The following is a 21,806-nucleotide window of genomic DNA, read 5'->3' as shown; positions in this document are numbered from 1 at the left end:
GGTAGGTCGGTCATCGTTAATTCTAAGGGAGGAAAAATTTGTCGTATTTATTTGAATCAATAACAATCGATAAATCGCGAGTATTTATGCCTTTATGAGATGTTTCCAAACATCAAAATGCATATGATATTCAAAAATCTATGAAATGTCCAAAGCAAATTGCTTATTATAATATATATTCAGTAGATGAAACAAATCTTTGATTGGGTTACGTACTGATATTTTTAGGAAAAAGACTCCATTTGAATCGCATTAAATCTAAATTAAATTGTATGGGAAAAGAAATTGAATTTCTTATCTGAATTATATTAAATGAAAATGGTGTAAGAAAGATTTGTATAAAAACAGAACCAAGGGTACGAAAAATATATTTTCAAATCTGATATGTATTACAGAAATAAAAATGGAAATAGAAATTTCCATAACATAATTACTTTTCAATTTACGAATAAGGATTCCTCTATTTATATGCTTATAATACTTGAACATGTGTTGAGTTATATAATATAACTTATAGTATTATAATATAGTTATATAATATAACTTATAAGTTATATAATATAAATTTGTCGTATTTTTATATACACATGTATACGTATATGTACATAATAATATATACGCATATATATATATATATATATATATATATATATATCAGGTTGTCCTAAAAGTTTCTTTCGTTTTATAAGGCAATAATAAATACAGCATCTTTTGTTTTATATTATTTTATTGAACTATGTATGATCCATTTTGTTGTATTACTACAAAATGAATAAAACGAAAAATGTTGCGCATCTATTATTTCCTTATAAAACGAAAGAAACTTTTGGGACAACCTAATATATTAGAATTCAATATTTTCAATATCAGTTCGCTGTGGAGTGCCGAAGCGTGCAGACGTGTCTCTAGTGCCCAGCGTAGTTCGAAAACAACACGTGTCGCCCAATCGTCGAAAGAGAACACAGCTAAGTGTCCCTTACCCTCTAGGGAGAAGAAAATCCCACGCACCTAACCCCAACCCGAATACTAGCCTCACAGCCTCACGACTAGTTGTTCATTCCGAATTAACTAGCTCGATGATGGCCCAGCAACCGCGACCAGGCTCTCCGGAGCAGACTCGCAGCTACCCCGTGCTACCCCCCCCCCCCGTGGCAGAAGTGTAGCAGAACTCTCCGCACTAACGACGCCAACACTACAAAGAAAAGGAAAATAGAAACAGCAACGCAAATAAACACACACAACAGGTTCGCCGTACTGGAATCCTCAAACGACGCCATGGAAATCGTAGAACCGCCACCAAACCAACACTCACAGAGAATCCCCCCTCCCCCACCAATATTTGTGGACGACGTCATTGACATACAGACAATGACCAAGTCCCTAGAGAGAGATATCAGCAAGGAGGAATATAACCTGAAGATAAGCAACAATAAAGTTAAAATACTACCGACGAACCCAGAAGCTTACAGAAAACTCACCAAGACACTCAGGACCCTGAACGCCAATTTCCACACCTACCAACTCAAACAGGAAAGGCCTTTCCGGGTGGTCCTACGAAACATACACCACTCAGCAGACATAGACGAACTAAAATACGAACTCTCCAAACTCGGCCACGAAGTCATCAACGTAAGTAATATAAGGCATAGAGTCTCGAAAGACCCGTTATCCTTATTCTTCCTAGACATTAAACAAAAACCGAACAATAAGGAAATATACAACATCAGTCGCCTAATGAACGCGATAGTAAAGATCGAACCACCGCTCGTGAAAAAAGAAATAGTGCAGTGCAAAAGGTGCCAAAGGTACGGTCATACGCAGAAATACTGCAACCATACTTTCCGCTGCGTTAAATGCGCAGGCTCTCACTCCACTGACCAGTGCGCCAAATCATCGGAAACCCCAGCGAAATGCATCCACTGCCAAGGGGACCACCCTGCCAACTATAAAGGCTGCCCAGCATATAAAACACTATACACGAACAGGTACCCTAAGCTCAGAGCAAAAGAGGTATCCAACCAAACACCCAGCCCGCCGAAATTCACGACTACCCCAACCCCCTCAACCAACCAAACACACAGTCCTACCAAATTCATCTCCACCTCAACCTCCTATGCCCAAGCAGTACAAGGCATCCAAAATAACCCGAACAGCCAAAGGAACCTTCCCCAAAACAGTGACCCCAACCCACCAAACACAGACAACTCCTCAAGGCTTGAAAAGCTAATAGAGAAACAATCGGAGCAAATAAATCACTTGCTATCGCTACTAACACTCATCGTGGAAAAATTAGCACGCCCCGACTCAAAATAAAACCAAGGCGCTCTGGAACGCCAACGGTCTAGCGCAACACAAACTTGAACTAGAACTCTTCTTAAAACACCAGCAAATCGACGTAATGCTCGTATCGGAAACCCACTTCACCGACAAGAGCTACCTGAAAATAAATGGTTACAAATTCTACCATACCCAACACCCCAGCGGAAAGGCCCACGGTGGCACCGGAATAATAATCAAAGCAAGTATTAAGCGCTACGAACTCCCATCATTCCAGAAAGACTACCTCCAAGCAACAAACGTAGCAATAGAAGACTGTCATGGCTCAATCACCACCTCAGCAGTATACTGCCCTCCCAGACACTCCATCGCCAAAGAAGACTTTGATAACTTCCTGGATACCCTGGGCAACAGATTCATAGTTGGAGGAGACTATAACGCCAAGCACATCCAATGGGGCAGCAGACTGGTTACAGCAAGAGGCAAAAACCTCTTAAACAGCATAACAAACAACAACCTCAACTACCTCACCACATACGAACCCACATACTGGCCCACTGACACCAACAAAATACCCGATCTTCTCGACTTCTTCATAACTAAAAATATCCCGTCAAGACACGTCCAGATCAACTCCTCGGCTGATCTCTCCTCTGATCATTCTCCCGTGATAGCAACAGTCAGTTCAACAATCATCGAGAATACACCTAATGGCTCCATTCACAACCAACACACCAACTGGCAGCTCTTCAGAGAAGTCTTTACACACTCAACCTCAGCCTTCACCCCACTAAAAACAAAGGAAGATATCGAAGCAGCCACGGAATACTTAAACACGAGCATAATAAACGCAATCCGCCTCTCCACACCGACAAAGCCATCTAACAGCAAACAAGAATATCCCCATTACATACTAAAAAAAATAGCAGAAAAACGAAGACTAAGAAGAGTATGGCAGACCCATAGAACACTGGAGGACAAACGCAAACTTAACAACGCAACTAAAAAGCTATCCAGAACCTTAAGAAACTATAAAAACGACTGTTTCCATAAATACCTCGCCAGCTTATCCCCCACAGCCGACGCCAACTACTCACTATGGAAGGCCTCCAGGAAACTCACACGCCCCCCACAAATAATCCCACCTATCCGCCGCCCGCAAGGTGGATGGGCGCGAAGCCCTATAGAAAAAGCCGACCTGTTTGCTAAACACTTGTCAAAAGTATTCAAACCCCATTCCCCCAAAGCCGCCGCGGACGTTACTGAATACCTGCACACCCCCTTCCAAATGTCCCCTCCTATCGAACCCTTCTCCTCTGCAGAGACTATAGAAACAATCAGTCGCATAAACCCCAAGAAAGCAGCAGGACACGACCTAATAGGCAATAAAGCAATCAAGGAACTTCCCACAAAGGGGATAGCACTCATCACATCGATTTTTAATGCTATCCTTCGTCTGGAACACTATACTAAGGCCTGGAAAATCTCATTGATTACCCTCATCCCTAAACCCGGTAAACCGATATACGAAACCAGCTCTTATCGCCCAATCAGTCTTTTACCTACCCTGTCCAAACTATTCGAGAAGATGCTCACGAACCGACTCCTTCCAATCCTAGAGAACTTGAAAACACTCCCAGATCACCAATTCGGCTTCCGAAAACATCATTCTACAGTAGAGCAAATCCACCGCTTAACTCATACGATCAGCCAAACACTCGAAAAGAAAAAATATTGCTCAGCGGTTTTCCTAGACATCCAACAGGCATTCCACAAAGTATGGCATGAAGGGCTACTATACAAGCTTAAAAAGATCCTACCTCACCCCTACTATTCCATCCTAAAATCTTATCTAACCAATAGACAATTCATGGTTAAATGCCTAGACGCCACTTCCGCAACATTCCCAATAGAATCCGGCATACCCCAAGGTAGTGTCCTCGGACCCCTGTTGCTCTCCATCTACACTGCCGACCTACCTATATCAAACGATATAACAATAGCGACATTTGCAGACGACACAGCGCTATTAGCTACACTCATCCTCAGCCTCATCCACTCTCCAGCGAAGTCTCGACTCCATGGAAAAGTGGTTTCACAAATGGGGCTTCAAAGTCAACGAAAAGAAATCCTCACATGTAACCTTCACGCTCCGAAAACAAACCTGCCCCCAGGTCACCATCAACAATGCAACAGTTCCTAGCAGGGACACAGTCCGATACCTGGGCATGACCCTGGACAGGAGACTGACGTGGAAGACACACATCTCAGATAAAAGGAAGCAACTAAAGGACAAACTAAAAAAACTCTATTGGCTCACGGGCCGACGCTCCAAACTAAATATACAGAATAAAATTACCCTCTACAAGACCGTAATAAAACCTATCTGGACCTACGGAATCCAACTATGGGGAACAGCAAATAACTCCAACATTGAAATACTCCAACGCTTTCAATCGAAAACGCTAAGATCCCTAATTGACGCACCTTGGTATGTAACCAATGAAACAATACACCGCGACCTCAAGATACCCACCGTCAAAGAGGAAATAGCAAAATATAGCGACAGATACAGCAAAAGAATCAACAAACACCGAAACCCCCTAATCACTGGACTGCTCGATACGACGGACCAGATTCGCAGGCTGAAGAGGCACTACCCGCTAGACCTAAACGTTAGATTCATTTAATTATCTAAATTAAGCATATGCACTTACTTATAATACTTATAAATTATACCTATCTATAATAAGTATTAACTTATTGTAAATAAACAGCCATGTCACTGCGCCACGCCAGAAAAATTACTGAAAATTCTCAACGCGAGAATTGATTGTAATTTCAACAAATAAATAAAAAAAAAAATATATTTTCAATATATCTCACATTTGGCTATTTCGATAAACAAAGCGAATGGGTAAAATGTGAATTTTTTAAATTTATAATTTACCTCAGGTGCCATGTACCGCTTAGTGCCCACCCGATTATTTAGCTGGATATCGACGGTGTCTGTTATTACATCATGTCTGACGGCCAATCCAAGATCGCCGATCGCGCATGTGCCATTCGTCTTCACGAGGATATTTTTCGACTTGAGATCCCTGTGAGCGATGGCTGGTTTCCCTTGCGTGCCGACGATCTCCATGTGAAGATGCGCTAACCCGGTGGCAATCGACAGAGCCATCCTGATCATACCGTTCGTATCAACGGTCGATCTGTTCAAATAATCGAACAGCGAACCCTTCTCGTGATAATCTGTGATCAACCACAGCTGGGTCCACGTACCATTATCTGAGGAACAAAGACATAACTTGTATTTCGGATTATTCTTAATCTAAATAGTATGTCGCATACATTAGTGTTTGCTTAAATTCCAATAAATCGAGGGATTCGTATTGTAGGCACCTTTACAAAGAACAATAGAAAGGATATAGTGAAAACAAGCAAGAAACATATTCTTTGCTTTCTCTGACTATATTTATTCACTGGTTTTATTATTAAGTTTAGCTTACAATGTCTAGTGAAGAGTAACGGATCTAGGTCATTTGAATTTAAATTGAAAGTTCTCTCTTTACTCAGGATGGTTTCGACGCATCTCAGTCGTGCTTGGTGAACGTATTGCGCGAATGACGCGAAGTTTACATACAGCCTAAAATCTGGTTGTTCACAGCGCGTACACGCGTGCAGGTTGCTTTGTACATGTATATGCATATGTGTAATTACAATTAGTCCAGCCTACTCAATATTTCTTTAGGAATAAATTAATAATAAAAATGTTTTTGCATAATATGATTCGGAACGATACTTTGCACAAAATAAGCGGTTTTCATACAATTTTTACCTCCGTTGTTTCACAAAAAAAATATCAATTAAACGGAAAAAAGACTTTTTTTTACACTTGACTTTGTACCTTGGAAACAATTTGTCGTGCGTGAGAAGTTTCAATAAAAAGTTGTAGCTAATAAAATTATTATAAATATATGTAAAATTTTAACTGTTACGTTACGATAAATCCAATTGTTAGATGACAAATTAGTAAAAGATGCGAAGAAATCCGTTTTTCTTAAATCCTTTATAATTTTAGGTGAAATCGTCTTAAAATATCGAGGATCTGTGGTAAGTTAGTATTAGTCGTATCAAACTACGTGTAGTGAACCAAATTTCGAATCGATCCGTTTCTTAATTTTCGCACAATCAATTTTTCAACTTACGAAACGGGAAATATTTTGATATTTAACCGAGCAAGATGTTTTCATTCAAACTCTTGGCTAAAATACAGCTACGATCATTTTTTATTAGTTGTAAAATGCAATAACTTTTACATTTTTTATCCTACCATAGTAGAATTTGTTTCTATCAATTTCTGAAAATCATTTCATGTAATTTAAAAAAAAAGGATTTCTCTAGGATTTAGACTATTGACTAGGTACTGACAGAGATCTATTTTTCTTCGTTCAAAAAATCGTCAATGCGAAACATTAGGAAATGAAACAGGCGTCGCTTTACAGTTTATTACTTGTATTATATGTGGATCCTTTCGTATTGATTGGATGACTATAAAAGATTAATTAATTAATGAACATTTACAACACATTTACACAGCAGGCGATTAGAAGCCTTCAATGTAGCGAACGAGGCTGTTGACAATGAGAGCTCAACGCGTCGTTGTTGACTCGACCGGAACCGCGATCGCGCGAAAACTGTAACTCATGGAAAAAATCGCATTATCTCGGCAGCTATAGTTTAGAAAGACAGTCTTTCTTTAATTTGGTGTTACTCGAGTAAAGGAAACCATCGGTGATATCTATTTCCTTGTTTAATGTTATTTAAAGACAAAAAAATAAAAATCAAATCTGTATTTTCTGTTCAACTTATAGTTATTAACGTCATAAAAAGCGCCCTATGATCAAAATCAATAACAACGAGTTGGAAATTAGACTACTAATTAACAGAATAGAAAGGATCATTTTATCGAATGTCCCTCAGATTATTCCTTACGTTTTAATAGTTGACATTCTACACAAATTAGGGTTGAAACCATACTCTGCCATATCATTCCTGAGAGCTCGTTTAAGCGAACAACGACTGTCACATATCATGAGTTCCCGATGACAGGTTTTTATACTGATAAATGATGATACTGATAAGTTCCCTGAGGTCCTCTAAATTCAATTTGATAATACGAACTACTGGACTTTCATATCCTCTGGGAATCTTACATACTTCCTTCCTATACAAGAGGATATATATACATAATATATGTACATAAGGCTAAACAGATGCTTTAAGAAGTTCAGAATCAAATACTACATTTCCAGCAACTGTTGACACAAGTCAAACTAGCAATAAAATAAATAATAAATCGAGCGGAACAGATAAAAATCTAATGAACAATGCCTCATCCCTTATACCTACAATCACATTCCTATCGGCCAAAGCAAAAACTAGACGAGCATTACCCTTTAATTCTATCTTATCAGATACTCCTGATCGATCGAATCCAAGTTCAATCTGATAATTCATGCTATGGGCAATGAGGAGAACCTCGCAAGTATCATATCACTTGTCACGTATAGGCGAAACCTACCAAAAAGAAACTCAGGAGCAAGTTTCGAATTTTATGCCCGGTACCAAACATTGATCAATTTATTATGAATTCAATTAAGACAATAAAGCAATGTAATCCAAAATAATTTTCACTGAACTCTTTGCAGCTATGCAGTCTTTTTAGAAAATTTATCGGAAATAGGCAAAGAATATACAGACAATGGGAACAATCTCATTAACCGTTTACACCATACCCAAACCTGATGAGAGTTCTGATCTCCTGCCCAAACCTGAGACAGAGTTCCATTAAATATGGAATAACTAGAACCATTAAAAAGCTCCAATAAGCAAGTAATAGATACTAATATTAAAATATATTAAAACAGAGAACTGAATCCGATACGGCATTAAAAACGGTCGAAGACTTAAGATAAATAGAATCATTCAGCGCTACTGGAGATCTAGCCACTTATGTTAATAACAAATTTCTTAGCGAAAAAAGCCACGCTATCTTTGAGATCGTAGTAGTGGAAGCTTATATCGGGCGAAAAATTTACAAGTATAGTGAATAGTAGTATACTAATAATATAGTAATAATACGTATAGTATAATACTAGTAATAAATTGCTACACTTACTAAATCAGATACCTACACCGTACATGATATGTGGAAATTTTAGTAACCATAATATCTATAATCATAATCCCATATGAAGATCCAATACATTCCTTTCCCTGTCTACAAGGGAAAATTTATTGAAAAAAGCTTGACTGTATAATAACTTAATTCTACTATGTAGTATACATAGTATGTATACTTAACACTAAGGAATATGTTCATTATAATCTAGCAACCAATTCTTATTCGTTGCTATCCGATATTAACGAGTAATTATTATCCGTTAGTCTCGAAAAGGTTCAAGTCGCTAAATTAGTCGTTGAGTCGTGAAGTAACCGACAGTTAAAACTGTTCGAATTCCAATTCGACGCGATATTTATGCACTTGTATGCAAATTTGTACCCACCTTTGTTATCAGCTGCGATGAAGCCGAGGATATTATCGTGTCTGAGCATAACCGTCTGATAAATTTCGGCCTCCCTGAACCAAGACCTTTCTTCACGCGAGCTGAAGATCTTCACGGCAACGTTCTCACCTCTCCAACGACCACGCCAGACCTCGCCGAAGCGACCTTTTCCAATCGTCTCCACCAGCTGAATCTGGCGGGCTATGCTTCGCTGTACCAGAAGCGGCAGGCCTACTTGGGAGAGGATGGGCATTGAAGAACACGAATTTCAGTATAGTTGAAAATGACTCTCGTGTGCACGACATTAATAATGTGCTTTGTATGAAAATTTACGAATTCTAAACAGAATATGATACAGTAACAACATAATTAAACCCTTTCGTAGTTAAACTCTCTATGTAAAAATGTATGAGTTTCAAACAGAATACGATACAATAATAGGACAGTTTAATCTCTTCGTGGCCCACACCACACGCAGCATTTTATCGTAACTGGATTATATTGAATAGCCATCACGCCTGGTACACTTGAAAGCCGTTTACAGTTTACAATACAAAGAAATTTTGTGAAAGAAATACACTTTTAAGAAATAAATATACTTTTGGAAAGTATAATATAAATAAATGTCGGAACTTCGATCTGGACTTTAATGTACGTATTTGAAATTAATATCAATACAACTATAGTCCAGATGGAGTGTCGTGTAAAATAAGAAGAAGTAACAGACTAACTGGTAGCAATCCACTGTTTGAATTATTGTTAAATTTACAATTATATTCGATATACATATATGTACTGTGCACTGTTGAAAAGAAGACTAGCGCGATGGGGACAAGGCGATGGTATTCCTCTGTATTATTTTATTTATATATGTGACACTTTCGGCCAATACGCATGCTATCTTTCTGATTGTGTAGAATTTATACGAAACAGCCAATCAAGCTCGTATTCCTTACGCTAGTCATCTTTTCAGCAACGCAAACAAATTTAAATGTGACATCTATTTTCGCAGACAAATCTGATTTAGTTATAAAATATCCATTGCTAGGTACATAGTGAACATGAAAAATGAAACTTGATTAATATAGAATTTAGTGCATAGCGAAAGTTAAACAAGTTTGATTAATATACATAGAACTTTAATTTGACCTACCTGAGCCACTACCACTGGTAGTCATTTCCAGCATATCCCTGATGGTAACACCACCCAGGATGGGTCGATCTGGTGCCTCCTGCGAATCATCGCTATTTCCTGGCCTTTCTGGAGTCTTACGCACGTGATAAATGACCATAACCACCACGCAGATCACGCATATTGGCATTGCTATCATCAAGGCCATTTTCCAAGTAACCCACGCCGTGTCATCGCCACCCGACCGCACTTTCCCCAACAAATACTTCATTATCATTTTATAGTGAATCATTTACGCGACAGATCACTCCAAGAAACATAAAACGTTCAAACCATAGTTTTATCGCTAACTTTCGACCTTCTAATTTTTTACTATTATTATACTTATCTAATATAAAATAACAATACACATCTTTTTTAACGAAAGTAAATAAAATGTTGCTAAGTTTTAAATTCATTTTTAATCTTCTACTGTTTTGTCACTGTCTGTTTTTATAAATGTTTTCATTTCTCATTTAGTACCTTTGAAACTATTTGTTCCGCGTCAAGGTTTTGTAATCTGTCAGGTTTCAAAGAATTTAACAAAATTCAGGATTACTTAGATAATAACGCGTTCAGTGTGAAATTGAAAATCATGAAATTATAGAAAAGATTTGCAGACAAGTATTACATGAAAATTAACTATTAGCTTACAGTCTACAGTATCGTAGATAGGTAATGAATATTGGATCCGTAGTGGATGTGTTGATCTTTCTATTCTATTCTATTATCCAACATATTTTTAAGTTAACTGTTAAAAAGTTTTTTCTAATAACAATTCGATATCTAACAAAGCTAAAGACACGGAGATTTATTATAATATTTGAATTAGTATACACGTATCTACAGACAATTATGTGTAGATAAGACTTCTTAACTCGATGAAAAAAAAATTTAACATTTGTTATCGTAGCTAAATATCCCGTGAATCAATTTATATTAATCAGTTAGAGACAATTTAAAGATAAGTTGAAAAATGTTGTGAAACGTTATAGTTTGTAAACTGAACTATTCAACTGTACAAAAAAAACAAACTCGAGCTCTAAGTATGATCAAGCTAACAAAGTTAAACGAATCCAATAGATTGAACGTAACAAGTTTCTTGGAATGATTTGAAAAGCCAGCGAAGCCATTTTCGGAATAAAAATCAAGAGGTACATGTGTTAAGCTTGGGAAACAACAGAGATGCAGAAACATCTTCGTGAAACATGCTAAGGCTAAATGATGAGCACACCCAGAAGTATACAGCAATGAGTCGCAACAGCTTAGTTTAAACTTTAAATCAACAGAAGCATGTAGTTTACAATTAGATGTCAGAAGGTCAGTAGGTCAGGACTAGGGACAAACTCTTTTCCAATTCTTTATAAATACTTCAACGATCGATACACGATTCGTATCGTACCTTATTCTTTTCATATCAGTCTGTATTATATAGATACAAGTATAGAGAAAGAAAAAAAAGAAAAGAAAAATAACGAATTCGATCGAGAATAAAGCATCGAAAGTATCAACATACTATAATGAAATAACATCCTCTCGATGATTCTGCCTCTTTCCATCACGTCAAAACGAGCGATTCTTTGCATTACCTGTCCGGTTAGTGCATATACCTACTCGTACAACGATGACGGAAACCGCGCATGAGTCATCGTGTCATCATGTAGATGCAACGCTCCTTTCACGATGTCTGGATCATCGTATCGTACTGTTCCCAGCTTCACTTACCTGATGATTGATTCTGCTACATAAAGAATATGATTTCCTTCATACGGATGCTGTTAATCGGTTATTCTTCGAAAAACCACACGGATCACATTAGGAAGAACACGAGGTTAAATTTGGAATATTCCTATTAGGAGTGTTTGATATTTTTGAAAAAATCGAGAATTACCTTCGAATTAGATTTGAAACAGTATAGATCGAATTTCAAAGCGAATAATCGCTTTAGCTTTCGAGTCGACTTAAAAGATGAATAATGAATAATCATTTTAGAACCAAATTACGAAAGGAAAAATCATTTATGTAGGAAATTTAAAAATGGACAATTTCTTTGAATCGAAGTTTAAAACAAAAAGTTACTTTCCGTTTAAATTTCGATACAAGCGCTTTCGGATCAAACTCTGAGCCAAATTAAATAATCGATATTAAGTTGAATATTGATATTAAAAACAAATGGAACTATATAGGAATCTATTGTATTATGTTATAGATACCTACACACCTTACTATTACCGTAATTTTCAATTTTTTCGAGGCATACTGCAGGGGAAGTGGAAAGATGATGGGAACGAACGGCTGTGCTTCGCCACAGGGAACAAATATTCGTGAAATCGGATCGATCACAGAATTGGCGTCCGCGCAAGAAGCATCCATCTAGCAATTTCACGATAAGGCATCAAATTGATTCCCACGAGATATTCGATGAGATGACGAATAACGATGAGACAGACGAGTCACAGATGAATGATTGCACGTCCAGGGGATGTCCGATGAAGATTGGCAAAAACCAGTATCTTGCTAACGCGTAATGTTAGTGCATGAACTCGTGCCCCCATCCTTAAATCGACCGTAATACACGATATATGTCATTTTGAACCAAGCATACAATCTCACGCGTCAAATGTTCCGCGAATATCGAACTTTCTTTTTATTGCATAACCGTTTATGTACATAAATATAGCAAACAACTCCGTGATTGTTTAGAAAATTTTAGAAAATGTTGTAATATTGCTTTATCGTCGAAATTCATCGATCAACGAGTGCTTTTCTGCAGAGGAAACAATTTCTGTGAATTATTAGGTTAGCAATGGATCTCTTTGTATACTAATACAAGTTTTTGTTATTCGTTACTGCTAGTTTTTAATGGCACACTTGTTTCGAATAATGTATTATTGAATATTATTAAATATATACATTTTTTATTAAAAAAATACAAGCATTATTAAATCTATGTTTATAAGATGCAGAAGCAAATTCCTGTTATTAAGAAAATTTATTAAAAGCAAAGAATACCATAGAATAAAGTAGATATATCTACATTTATAACAATAAGAAATTCTGTGCATAGAATGTAGAAGTATGTAGCAGCATATAAACAATAAAACATATTTGGTTTATTAATGATCATTTAGATCACTTTCAATGTAACGAGTTGATTCTACTACATGTTACTTTTACTTTTACTAAATAATATTTTCTGCTTAATATTATAAAACAAGTTTACCTAAATACCGAAAATCCAAAAACTTGCATTTACAATAGCAAAGTGATTTAATGTCATCATTTGCCACATTAGTGCCTATGGCTATGGCAATAGCGACCGTCGACGTTGATGCGACATTAGTGCCATGCAACAATTAAATACTATTCTCATTCTTCTTCAATATATATATTTATTCGTCTATTTATACATTTCTATCTTTATATTTTTCAATTAAGTATTCCAAGTCATTGAGTTACTTTCCTACAAATATAAGCATTTCTCAAAACCACATTTTCTGTAATTCGCATCGTTAAAATCACAATCTCAACTATAATAGCCATAGCCAATATAATAGCATTAATGTAACAATTCACAGATCATTACTGTAGCATAAAATAATTCGAAAATATAGCGCACTGTGAATAATTAATGGATATTAGGCCGCTGTTCTCGTATTCTATCTTACATTTAAATCTAAATTAAATTTTTATCTGAACGTAAACCAATTTTTCTATAATTCTATGTTTATGTGCCAAGTTTTCCAATCGATTGGTAGCTATAACATAACTTAATAATAATCGTTATATTCTAACGATCGAGCGATGATATTGAAAAAAAAAAAACAGAAAAAAGAGAAGATGAAAAAGAAAAATACCTGCTGAGCAACGCTATTTACAGGCGTATATCCGAACCGAAACAAATCGTTGCAGTGAAAGCTCACTCGAATAACTAGCTTACTCTCCCTCGGATTTAGTGGAACCCGTATAATCGATGAACACCGCTTTCGATACGTTCTATCAACCCTCCGTCAATATCGCACGAATACGCCTTGTTATTCTATCTACAGCGTGTCGTGTTGTCGTCCATTTTATTCAACCTTGCCATGCCGTCCTGTTCTCCATTACATTCCTTTCTATCTACTTTTCATACGATTATTAAGCTTATGTATCGGTCACTTGCCAATGACAATAATATTATATATATACATACATACATACATACATATATTGTATATAGAGAGGTTGTTTGTCCGATTCGTGACAGTTACGTCAGTAGCATACTCTTCCCAAATCGTAAATGAATAAGATAGTTATGAGGGTTGTATCCTCATTTTTATTTACCCAGATATGTCGACTCAAATAATTGACCAAAGACAACTAAAAAGTAGTACGTATATATTTTTAAACGATATGGTTAATCCTTCCATACTTGTATAAGTTATTAATCGACTAAACGGTAAATAAACTATAAATTTGTTCTCGGTAAAATCGACTTCAAATTTTCGTACATTATATTTTCTTTATGAAAGCAAGAAAAAATTCTATTTTTATTACTAATAACTAATAACAAATAATTTTTCTCGCGAAAAACAAAATTTCGACCTCGCAAGTTTAAATGAATGACTTTTGAATTTGAAGTATTTTAAAGGGGTGAGCGTTAAATTGATATGTATATATCTATATATTTGATAGAGTAATATTTCTGGTAAATGATATACGTATAGTTATGGATAGAAACTGCAGCCTGTATTACTTCGTATACATTAAAAAGCTGTATAAACTATACTTATATATACATATGTATGTATATCGAGAAAACTTTGTTTATCATTTATATCTAGGTGGAATACAATTTACATAGAATTAACGCTTGTGTGTAACGTATGTGTGTAGTTGTATTTTGAATAAATAAGAGGCTGTAAAAAGATGGAAACTTGTTTCATCCTACTCACCCTAAAGACTAGGCTGATTCAAACTTCTACAAATAGATCAGACTTTATGCTTAATATACAATATATGTTAGGTATTTACTCAATTATTTCTAAAAATATAGTCTTTTCATATTTTCGTTAATTATTTTGATATTTTATATTCTGGCAATGTGACGATTTTACTACAGATAGGAGATGCACTTTTAACACCAGATTTACTGGACCCGTCAATTTGACGGATTTCGAACTTCGAAATGAAATATCTCAAAAACCATAACACCAATTTTAACCATTTTGCACCGTAAATTAATCATTTCATCTAAAGAATTTATACACAAAATTGTTTTTTCCTAGACTTCCTAATTTTTGAAATCTGTATGTAGTATACCTATCTTTACGGGACACGTCGAATTGACGGGCTAACTGATTTCAGAAACAAACCGTTTTTCAAAGACAGTGTGCAAAAGTTTCAGTTATTGTAGACATTTCCCATTATTGTCTCCGCTTATTGTAAGTATTTGCAATAGGATAATTGAATTTGGGCACAGTATTTTCTTTTTTTGACCAATCCCCCTTTTCTAGCAATCATGAGTAAGTCCAGGAGATATAATAAGATATTGAATAAAATTATCAACATCAATGAAGATTATTCTGAGGATACCTCCGCAGAAGATCAATATGAATTAGGCCAAAGCGAAGCTGACAGTGAAAGTTCTGAATACACTGAAAGTGGAGAGACAGAAGGATCTTCGGATAGTGAAGAGGAAAACTTCTTGAAAGATTTTTTGAGATATTTCATTTCGAAGTTCGAAATCCGTCAAATTGGCGGGTCCCGTAAACCTAGTGTTAATGTTATTGTTATTTTTTTAGTGATAATTAAAAAAAAAGACTTTTTATTTATTAATAATTTATTTAAACGTGAAGCCTAATATCGTTCCTTTCATACTTAATTTGAATAAATCGATTTTTTAAAGAAAAATGCGTATTTTCGTTTATCCGTCAATTTGATGGGTGCTCGTAGAGATAGGTATATACAAAATGCCCGTAAATCTAGTGTTAATATAAGTGGATATATTAGAACTAAAATGATTCAAACAAGACGAAACATTAAGTTTATCCGAGTCTGTTCGGCATAAAATATATGGCAAAGAATTAAGAATTATTCCAAACCTAAAAGGAAGTTTTGAAAAGAGAATCATCTGAATTTTATTTCAGAATCTTTTTATAACCTCTTATAAGTTATTATCTATGTATTTAACCTAGTTCTACTCTTTACTGCGACTTTATATTATTGCAAAATTATTTGTGAATTGTACAGATTACTTATTTTTGAGCTAGGTTAATATTCTCATTATATAAAATATCCTTCTGACACTTGCTCCAAGACACTCGACATGGAGAATTTGTGATAACTAAACTCGAGACGAACGTACGATCGAGATATATGTAAAATAAAAACTGCATTTCAAATCAAAATATTTTTAGCTAGTCTGTATTTGAAACAGCTCGGCGGAGATAAGCGTGAGGCGGTTCTCCTTTTATTCCATTGACAGCGCGTTTTTACAACATCGTTTTTGTAATAAGAGTCAATAGCATAGCGACCATAAGCGCCGTACACTACTATTACACGCACATTACTATCACGTATACTGGGCTGCTGGAAACAAGTCCCGCTGGATGGCGTGGCACAGGGGTAAGGAGAGCACTGCTCTCTATTGCTCACATATGGATATTGTAATATTAGTATATGTGACACTGTCGGCCATTCCGCGTGCTTATCTTTACGATTGTGTCGAGTCTGTCAGAAATAACCAATTGGGTCCGCATTCCTTTCGCGGGACTTGTCTCCGGCAGTGGACAATAGACATATACATATCTATGTACTTACATATCTGATGACGCAACGTATCGTCATCGTCGTTGCATCGTGACATTCGTGACATTCGTGACAAAGAATGGCGAATCGTGGCGATGAAACGAGAAGATGTTTGGCTTTTACCTTCAGTTGTACTAGCTTCATTTTTCCAATTTCTCTCTAAATGACGTTTCAATGTCCCCGTTCGACATCGCTATTTGAACAATCTACTATTTGAAATTTCACACAAGTATGGTTTTGCAGATTTCAAACCTAACGCGACAATAAATTCATTTTTTAATACGTTTTATGTTACAAGAAAATGGAAACAGAAAATAAAAAGTTAAATGATTAATTAAACACGTAATTTTTAAGTTTTTTAATATTTCTATGTCGCAAGAAGAGCAGAACGAGAGGATTTCAAATGAAAGGTCGAAAGGCCAATCGAATATTTAATTATTATTTTTTAACAATTGTGTTAGAAAAAAATTAAAACTGGGAAATTTACGATAAAAAGTAAAAAATCGAATATTTAATTACTATCGTTTAATTTTATGTAGCAAAACAATTTCAAGGGAAAATTTTAACTAAAATGTCAACAAAAGTAAATTCGTTGCGATACTAACGATTCGCTATACAACATAATAGAAAAGTATAACAGCGAAGAAATATTGCAAATATTTGATCTCAACAAAAATCTCGGAAAGAATATGCAGCAAGATAGTAGAAATAATAAGACACAGAACGATAACAATAACAATTTCTTATGCAGATAGTGAAAAATCCCGATAATAACGAAATGCTGTTCGATTAATTTCATTATATCGTTGCTCAATATGCTTGCGATAATTTACAAGTATTTACTTGGACTACTGTGCAAAATATTTGGACACTTAAATTTTCGTTTCCATTTACTCTCAAGTACTATTAGTGGCATACTGAACAAACTTTTTTATCTTAGGCCATTGGCTAAATACATATATCTATTCATATATTATGGACTCTACAACATAATGTTCGAATACTGTTATTAGATATTATTTCTACAAAATGTGAAATAAATGTGATCGTAATAAATGTGCAATTTGCTCGCACGTTATTGAATTCTGCTTTAACTTTATGAACATTTCGCAGATATTTGCGAATGTACCTATATAATATATAGGTACTAACATAAATTTATTTTAAATATTTTCCATAGTAAATTATTTCCTAATACGTCGTTCTAATATTTTCGGTACTCACCGTAGATTTGCAAAAGACGGACGTAAGTTATCATAATGTAAATAGAATGTATCATCGGGTTATGCAATGAAACAGCGGCCTTACAATAGCGGTGCAAAATATTGAATTTCAAGCTTCGCAAACAGTTCTCTGACAAGGGAAACGCGGGCTGTAAACGAATCACGGTGTTTCGTTTCGCGGTCGCTGCATTATGTCAGCTCGATATAGTGAAACGGGACGCATGAACAAAGATAACGTGTATATACTTACAAAGGACATGTATAGACATGTAATGTGTATGTGACAAAGATGATCACCCGAACCCAGACAATTCACAAAAAGCATCAAAAATCGATGATTAAAAGCCCAAAATTCTTTTTTTCTTTTCCTTTTTGTTTACTTCATTTTTATATTTATTCTGTTTTTATCGCACATGTTTTTCCAAGGTCGTCGTTGCGAAGATTCTCTTTATTTAGGTAGGATTACAATAAGTAAAAGAATATACTATTACAATTTAAAATAATTTTTTTTTGCCGATTTCTACGCAAAAGTATCTATTGATGAAGATAAGAATATATAATATTGATTACTTTTAACTTTCAGCGTTAGATATTGAATATCGCATGTCACTATCGCCTTGAAAATGTAAATCGATCAATATGCACTAGTTCAGTTCTTCTTTTACTATGCCGAAATTTCTGGTTTCTGTCCCCGATTTTATTGATTCAACAATTAGACACATGACGCGACATCACCATCATGTTTAATCATAATACCAATATATAATATACATAGATAGATATCTATATTTAAGCAGCAAGAAAACAGATATTTCCACAATATGTAAGACAAAGATAGAATTCATTATTCGCGTCTCGCAAATACATCAAAAGTTATATTTACTTACTTCGATTTTTCTTTTTTTTTTTTTTTCGTTCATCGATCAATTTTAATACCTTTATTCTCTTCATTTTATTTTTATATATTATCAAGTTAAAAAATTACGCTTGTTTCTTAGCTATTTGCTAAGATTCTACCTAAAGAAATGTGATCGTAATTGTTCTTTAATAGTTAGCGAAGTAGTGTCATGTGTAAGTACAGTTAATTCGTACTCATATTGTATTTATCGACTTGATCAACTTGAAAGAGTGAAGTCGAGAGAATTTTGCCGCGAAACCGAAACAACGAATAAATTAATTTCTCCGGACAACAAACAGATTAACAATTTCAAATTTCATAGGAATTGTGCATTCGCTTTCGCCTATAGTCGATCGACCTTGGAAGAAAACAGAGGTTGCGGAAGCTGTACCTCGTTCGAGGTAATCGACGAGTCGGAAGTATGGCCCACCTCTGGACTCGCGAGGAGTAAAAGAGGGCCTTAGGTCGCGATTGCAGAAGTCGGAGTGGTCGCAGCAGGCGACCGCGTATTCCACGTCACCTGGACCGTGTAGCGTGTTATTCGCTTTGCACCAGACTGAGTATTCGGGCGCCGGGAAGAAGCGCACCTTATCATAACACCTGAGAACAATTTACATCACTTCCGAACCAGAATATTTACCGTATCTCCGATCAAAGGGAAGAAAAGTGTTTTTTTGTTACACAAATTCGATCTCTTTTCATTCCTTTATTAGGTGTTACGTATACTCGCTTTTATTTTCAAGCGTGTCGTGATTTTCTGATATTTTTATGTTCAATTATTTCAGAGATAATGCATTGCGTCTCATAAGTATAAAATCACTGAAAAGCTTTCGATTTTTGTGTGTTGTTTATCTAATACATATGTATATGTAGGTATGTATATACAATCTGCGGTATCATAACTGCTATAACTCAAATTGAAAAGTGTACGAATAATCATTATAAGTGATTAATATTTTTTGGTTACTGGCAACGATTAATCGTTATTATCGGCAATGAAAGCATTCGTTGGTTGATGCTGGCTAAAAACAACTTCCGTCGTCGATAATGATTACTACTAATCAGCAATCATGAAAAAGGTTGTAATTATTTATAACATAATCGATATACCTAAGTCGTAACCAGAACATTTAAATATTATTATTTTTTAATAATTTCATTTTTTAGAGAATTTCTTTAAAATTCAGCGATCGATGTTGTCTACTTAAACAAAAATTAACTTTTACTCAATGACTACCTCCGTAAAAGTGTCATAAATAACTAACTTTTTACCTCCGATTATACCGTGGTGGTGTGTAAGTTAATCCATTGCTAATTTTCATAGAACAGTATTGTGCGTCTATTATTGTATAAAATACGTATTCATATTATGTATTTCGTTATACGTATGCAGGATGTCTGTACAATCGAGGTACAGTCAGAGAAGAGGTGATTCCTCGCGAAAAAATAAGTCGAAAATGTGGAATGAAGTTTTTGCATATGAGATGAGGTGAAACTGCTACTTGTAAAAATAAGTCTTACTAATACAAAAGCTATTGAAAATATCGAACATGAATTCTTGCAATGTGTTACACCTTTTTTATACAAATATATGTAAACAAAGATTGAGCTTAGAGCGCAATGAAATGAAATTATAACAATAATTTTTATAAATTGAAATGTTTGATTTCACATAGATGATTCTAATCAAATTTTCTCATATTGAAGATTTTACGGCAGTTTTATATTTATGAGACGTATTGTAATTGTAATTCAAGACAGAAAGATGTATTATATTTTTGGAGAATTTTTGTAACGGTACCTCATTGAACGGCCACTTGCTCATTTTTCTTTGTTTATTTCCAAGCAAGATCAATTACGTTTAAATCAAGTATCAGCGTCATTCTGCGCGTAAAGATATTGTAAATAAATTACAGACGAGAGCCGCAGCTGGTCGATGCTCTTTCCCTGTTCTTTCTTCGCTTTTGCTACTCTTTCTCATGGCCTTCGTTGGCCAAGTGATAAATTACTCTTATTACAAGAGTTATAAATTCGGAAGAGCACACCAACGAATAACAGGCAGCCGAGATAAATTCGGGAATTAATCATTAATAACTCGCGATCGCGACCATTAATTCACATGGTTCTTCATTTCTGTTTTTTTTTTTTTTGCTTGGTAATTTGGCCGTTAAGAGGCCATATTATAACATAACGTCGTTATCTTCAGGCTCTTTGCGGACGCGTCGTTGCGTCGGTAATTTCTTTTTTCGCACTCTTTCAGTAAATTCTCCAACAAAGGAAAAAGAACCACTGCACCCCACGAAAGACGTGGTTCTCAAAGGGGAGATTCAATAAAATTAGTTTATTATACACGTATGGCGATTCACGAAAATATTTGGGCGCGTATCATAGAAAATAATTATGTGTGAGTATATTGTGCATATTATACATATAAAATTTTTAAAATTTCATTAACATTATAATACAACGCGATTATCATAATTATATTGGTAAAATTTAAAACCGATCTCGAAGTGTAGGTACGTAGGTATTAAAATTGCAACATATATTTAGTAAAAAAAAGTTAGTGTATATAGTATAATTCGAAACATTTTATCTTCAACACATTGTTATAAATAATAAGTACCTGTTGAAGATGCTCCCACTGATATTCAGGCATGTTAATACAATGTAAATTCACCGCTTAAATATTTTTGTGACCTCTACAAATTCATACCTTTTTTTTTACTAAATATCTTTTAATTTCTATATCCTATACATATATTTCCAAATATTTCTAGATTTGTTCCAAACTTTACCAATATATGTAATCATAAGATTTACAACATAGTCTTATTATAATGCTGATCTGATGAAACGTCAAAATATGTTATGTA

The 21,806-nt window shown here is 35.1% G+C and overlaps 2 protein-coding genes and 1 long non-coding RNA gene across 6 annotated transcripts in view; 2 read left to right on the top strand and 1 right to left on the bottom strand.

Moving 5' to 3' along the window:
* LOC117242006 (TGF-beta receptor type-1) overlaps positions 1–21,806 on the bottom strand; it is a 77,505-nt gene that overhangs the window by 9,387 nt on the left and 46,312 nt on the right. Inside the window, exons 3-6 of one of the 4 annotated variants that reach the window (XM_033508334.1) lie at positions 19,322–19,530; positions 10,003–10,230; positions 8,850–9,083; positions 5,228–5,568 (exon numbers count right to left, since the gene is read on the bottom strand). In XM_033508334.1, coding sequence (XP_033364225.1) covers positions 5,228–5,568; positions 8,850–9,083; positions 10,003–10,230; positions 19,322–19,530 — 1,012 coding nt within the window. The remainder of the gene's footprint in view (positions 1–5,227; positions 5,569–8,849; positions 9,084–10,002; positions 10,231–19,321; positions 19,531–21,806) is intronic. The other 3 variants (XM_033508335.1, XM_033508337.1, XM_033508336.1) reach the window with 3 other exon arrangements.
* Positions 69–18,165, top strand: LOC117242011. Its single transcript, XR_004495160.1, has 3 exons — positions 69–80; positions 17,394–17,400; positions 18,039–18,165. It is a non-coding gene; the product is annotated as an uncharacterized LOC117242011 (long non-coding RNA).
* On the top strand, positions 14,592–16,445 carry LOC117242010. The gene has a single exon (XM_033508344.1). The coding sequence runs from the start codon at positions 15,521–15,523 to the stop codon at positions 15,860–15,862; it is 342 nt and encodes a 113-aa protein (XP_033364235.1). The 5' UTR covers positions 14,592–15,520; the 3' UTR covers positions 15,863–16,445.

The sequence above is a fragment of the Bombus vosnesenskii genome, unplaced genomic scaffold (genome assembly GCF_011952255.1).
Source record: "Bombus vosnesenskii isolate JDL3184/JDL3185 unplaced genomic scaffold, Bvos_JDL3184-5_v1.1 scf7180000016262, whole genome shotgun sequence".
Lineage (NCBI taxonomy): Eukaryota > Metazoa > Arthropoda > Insecta > Hymenoptera > Apidae > Bombus > Bombus vosnesenskii.
This window is presented reverse-complemented; position numbering and strand designations above follow the sequence as displayed.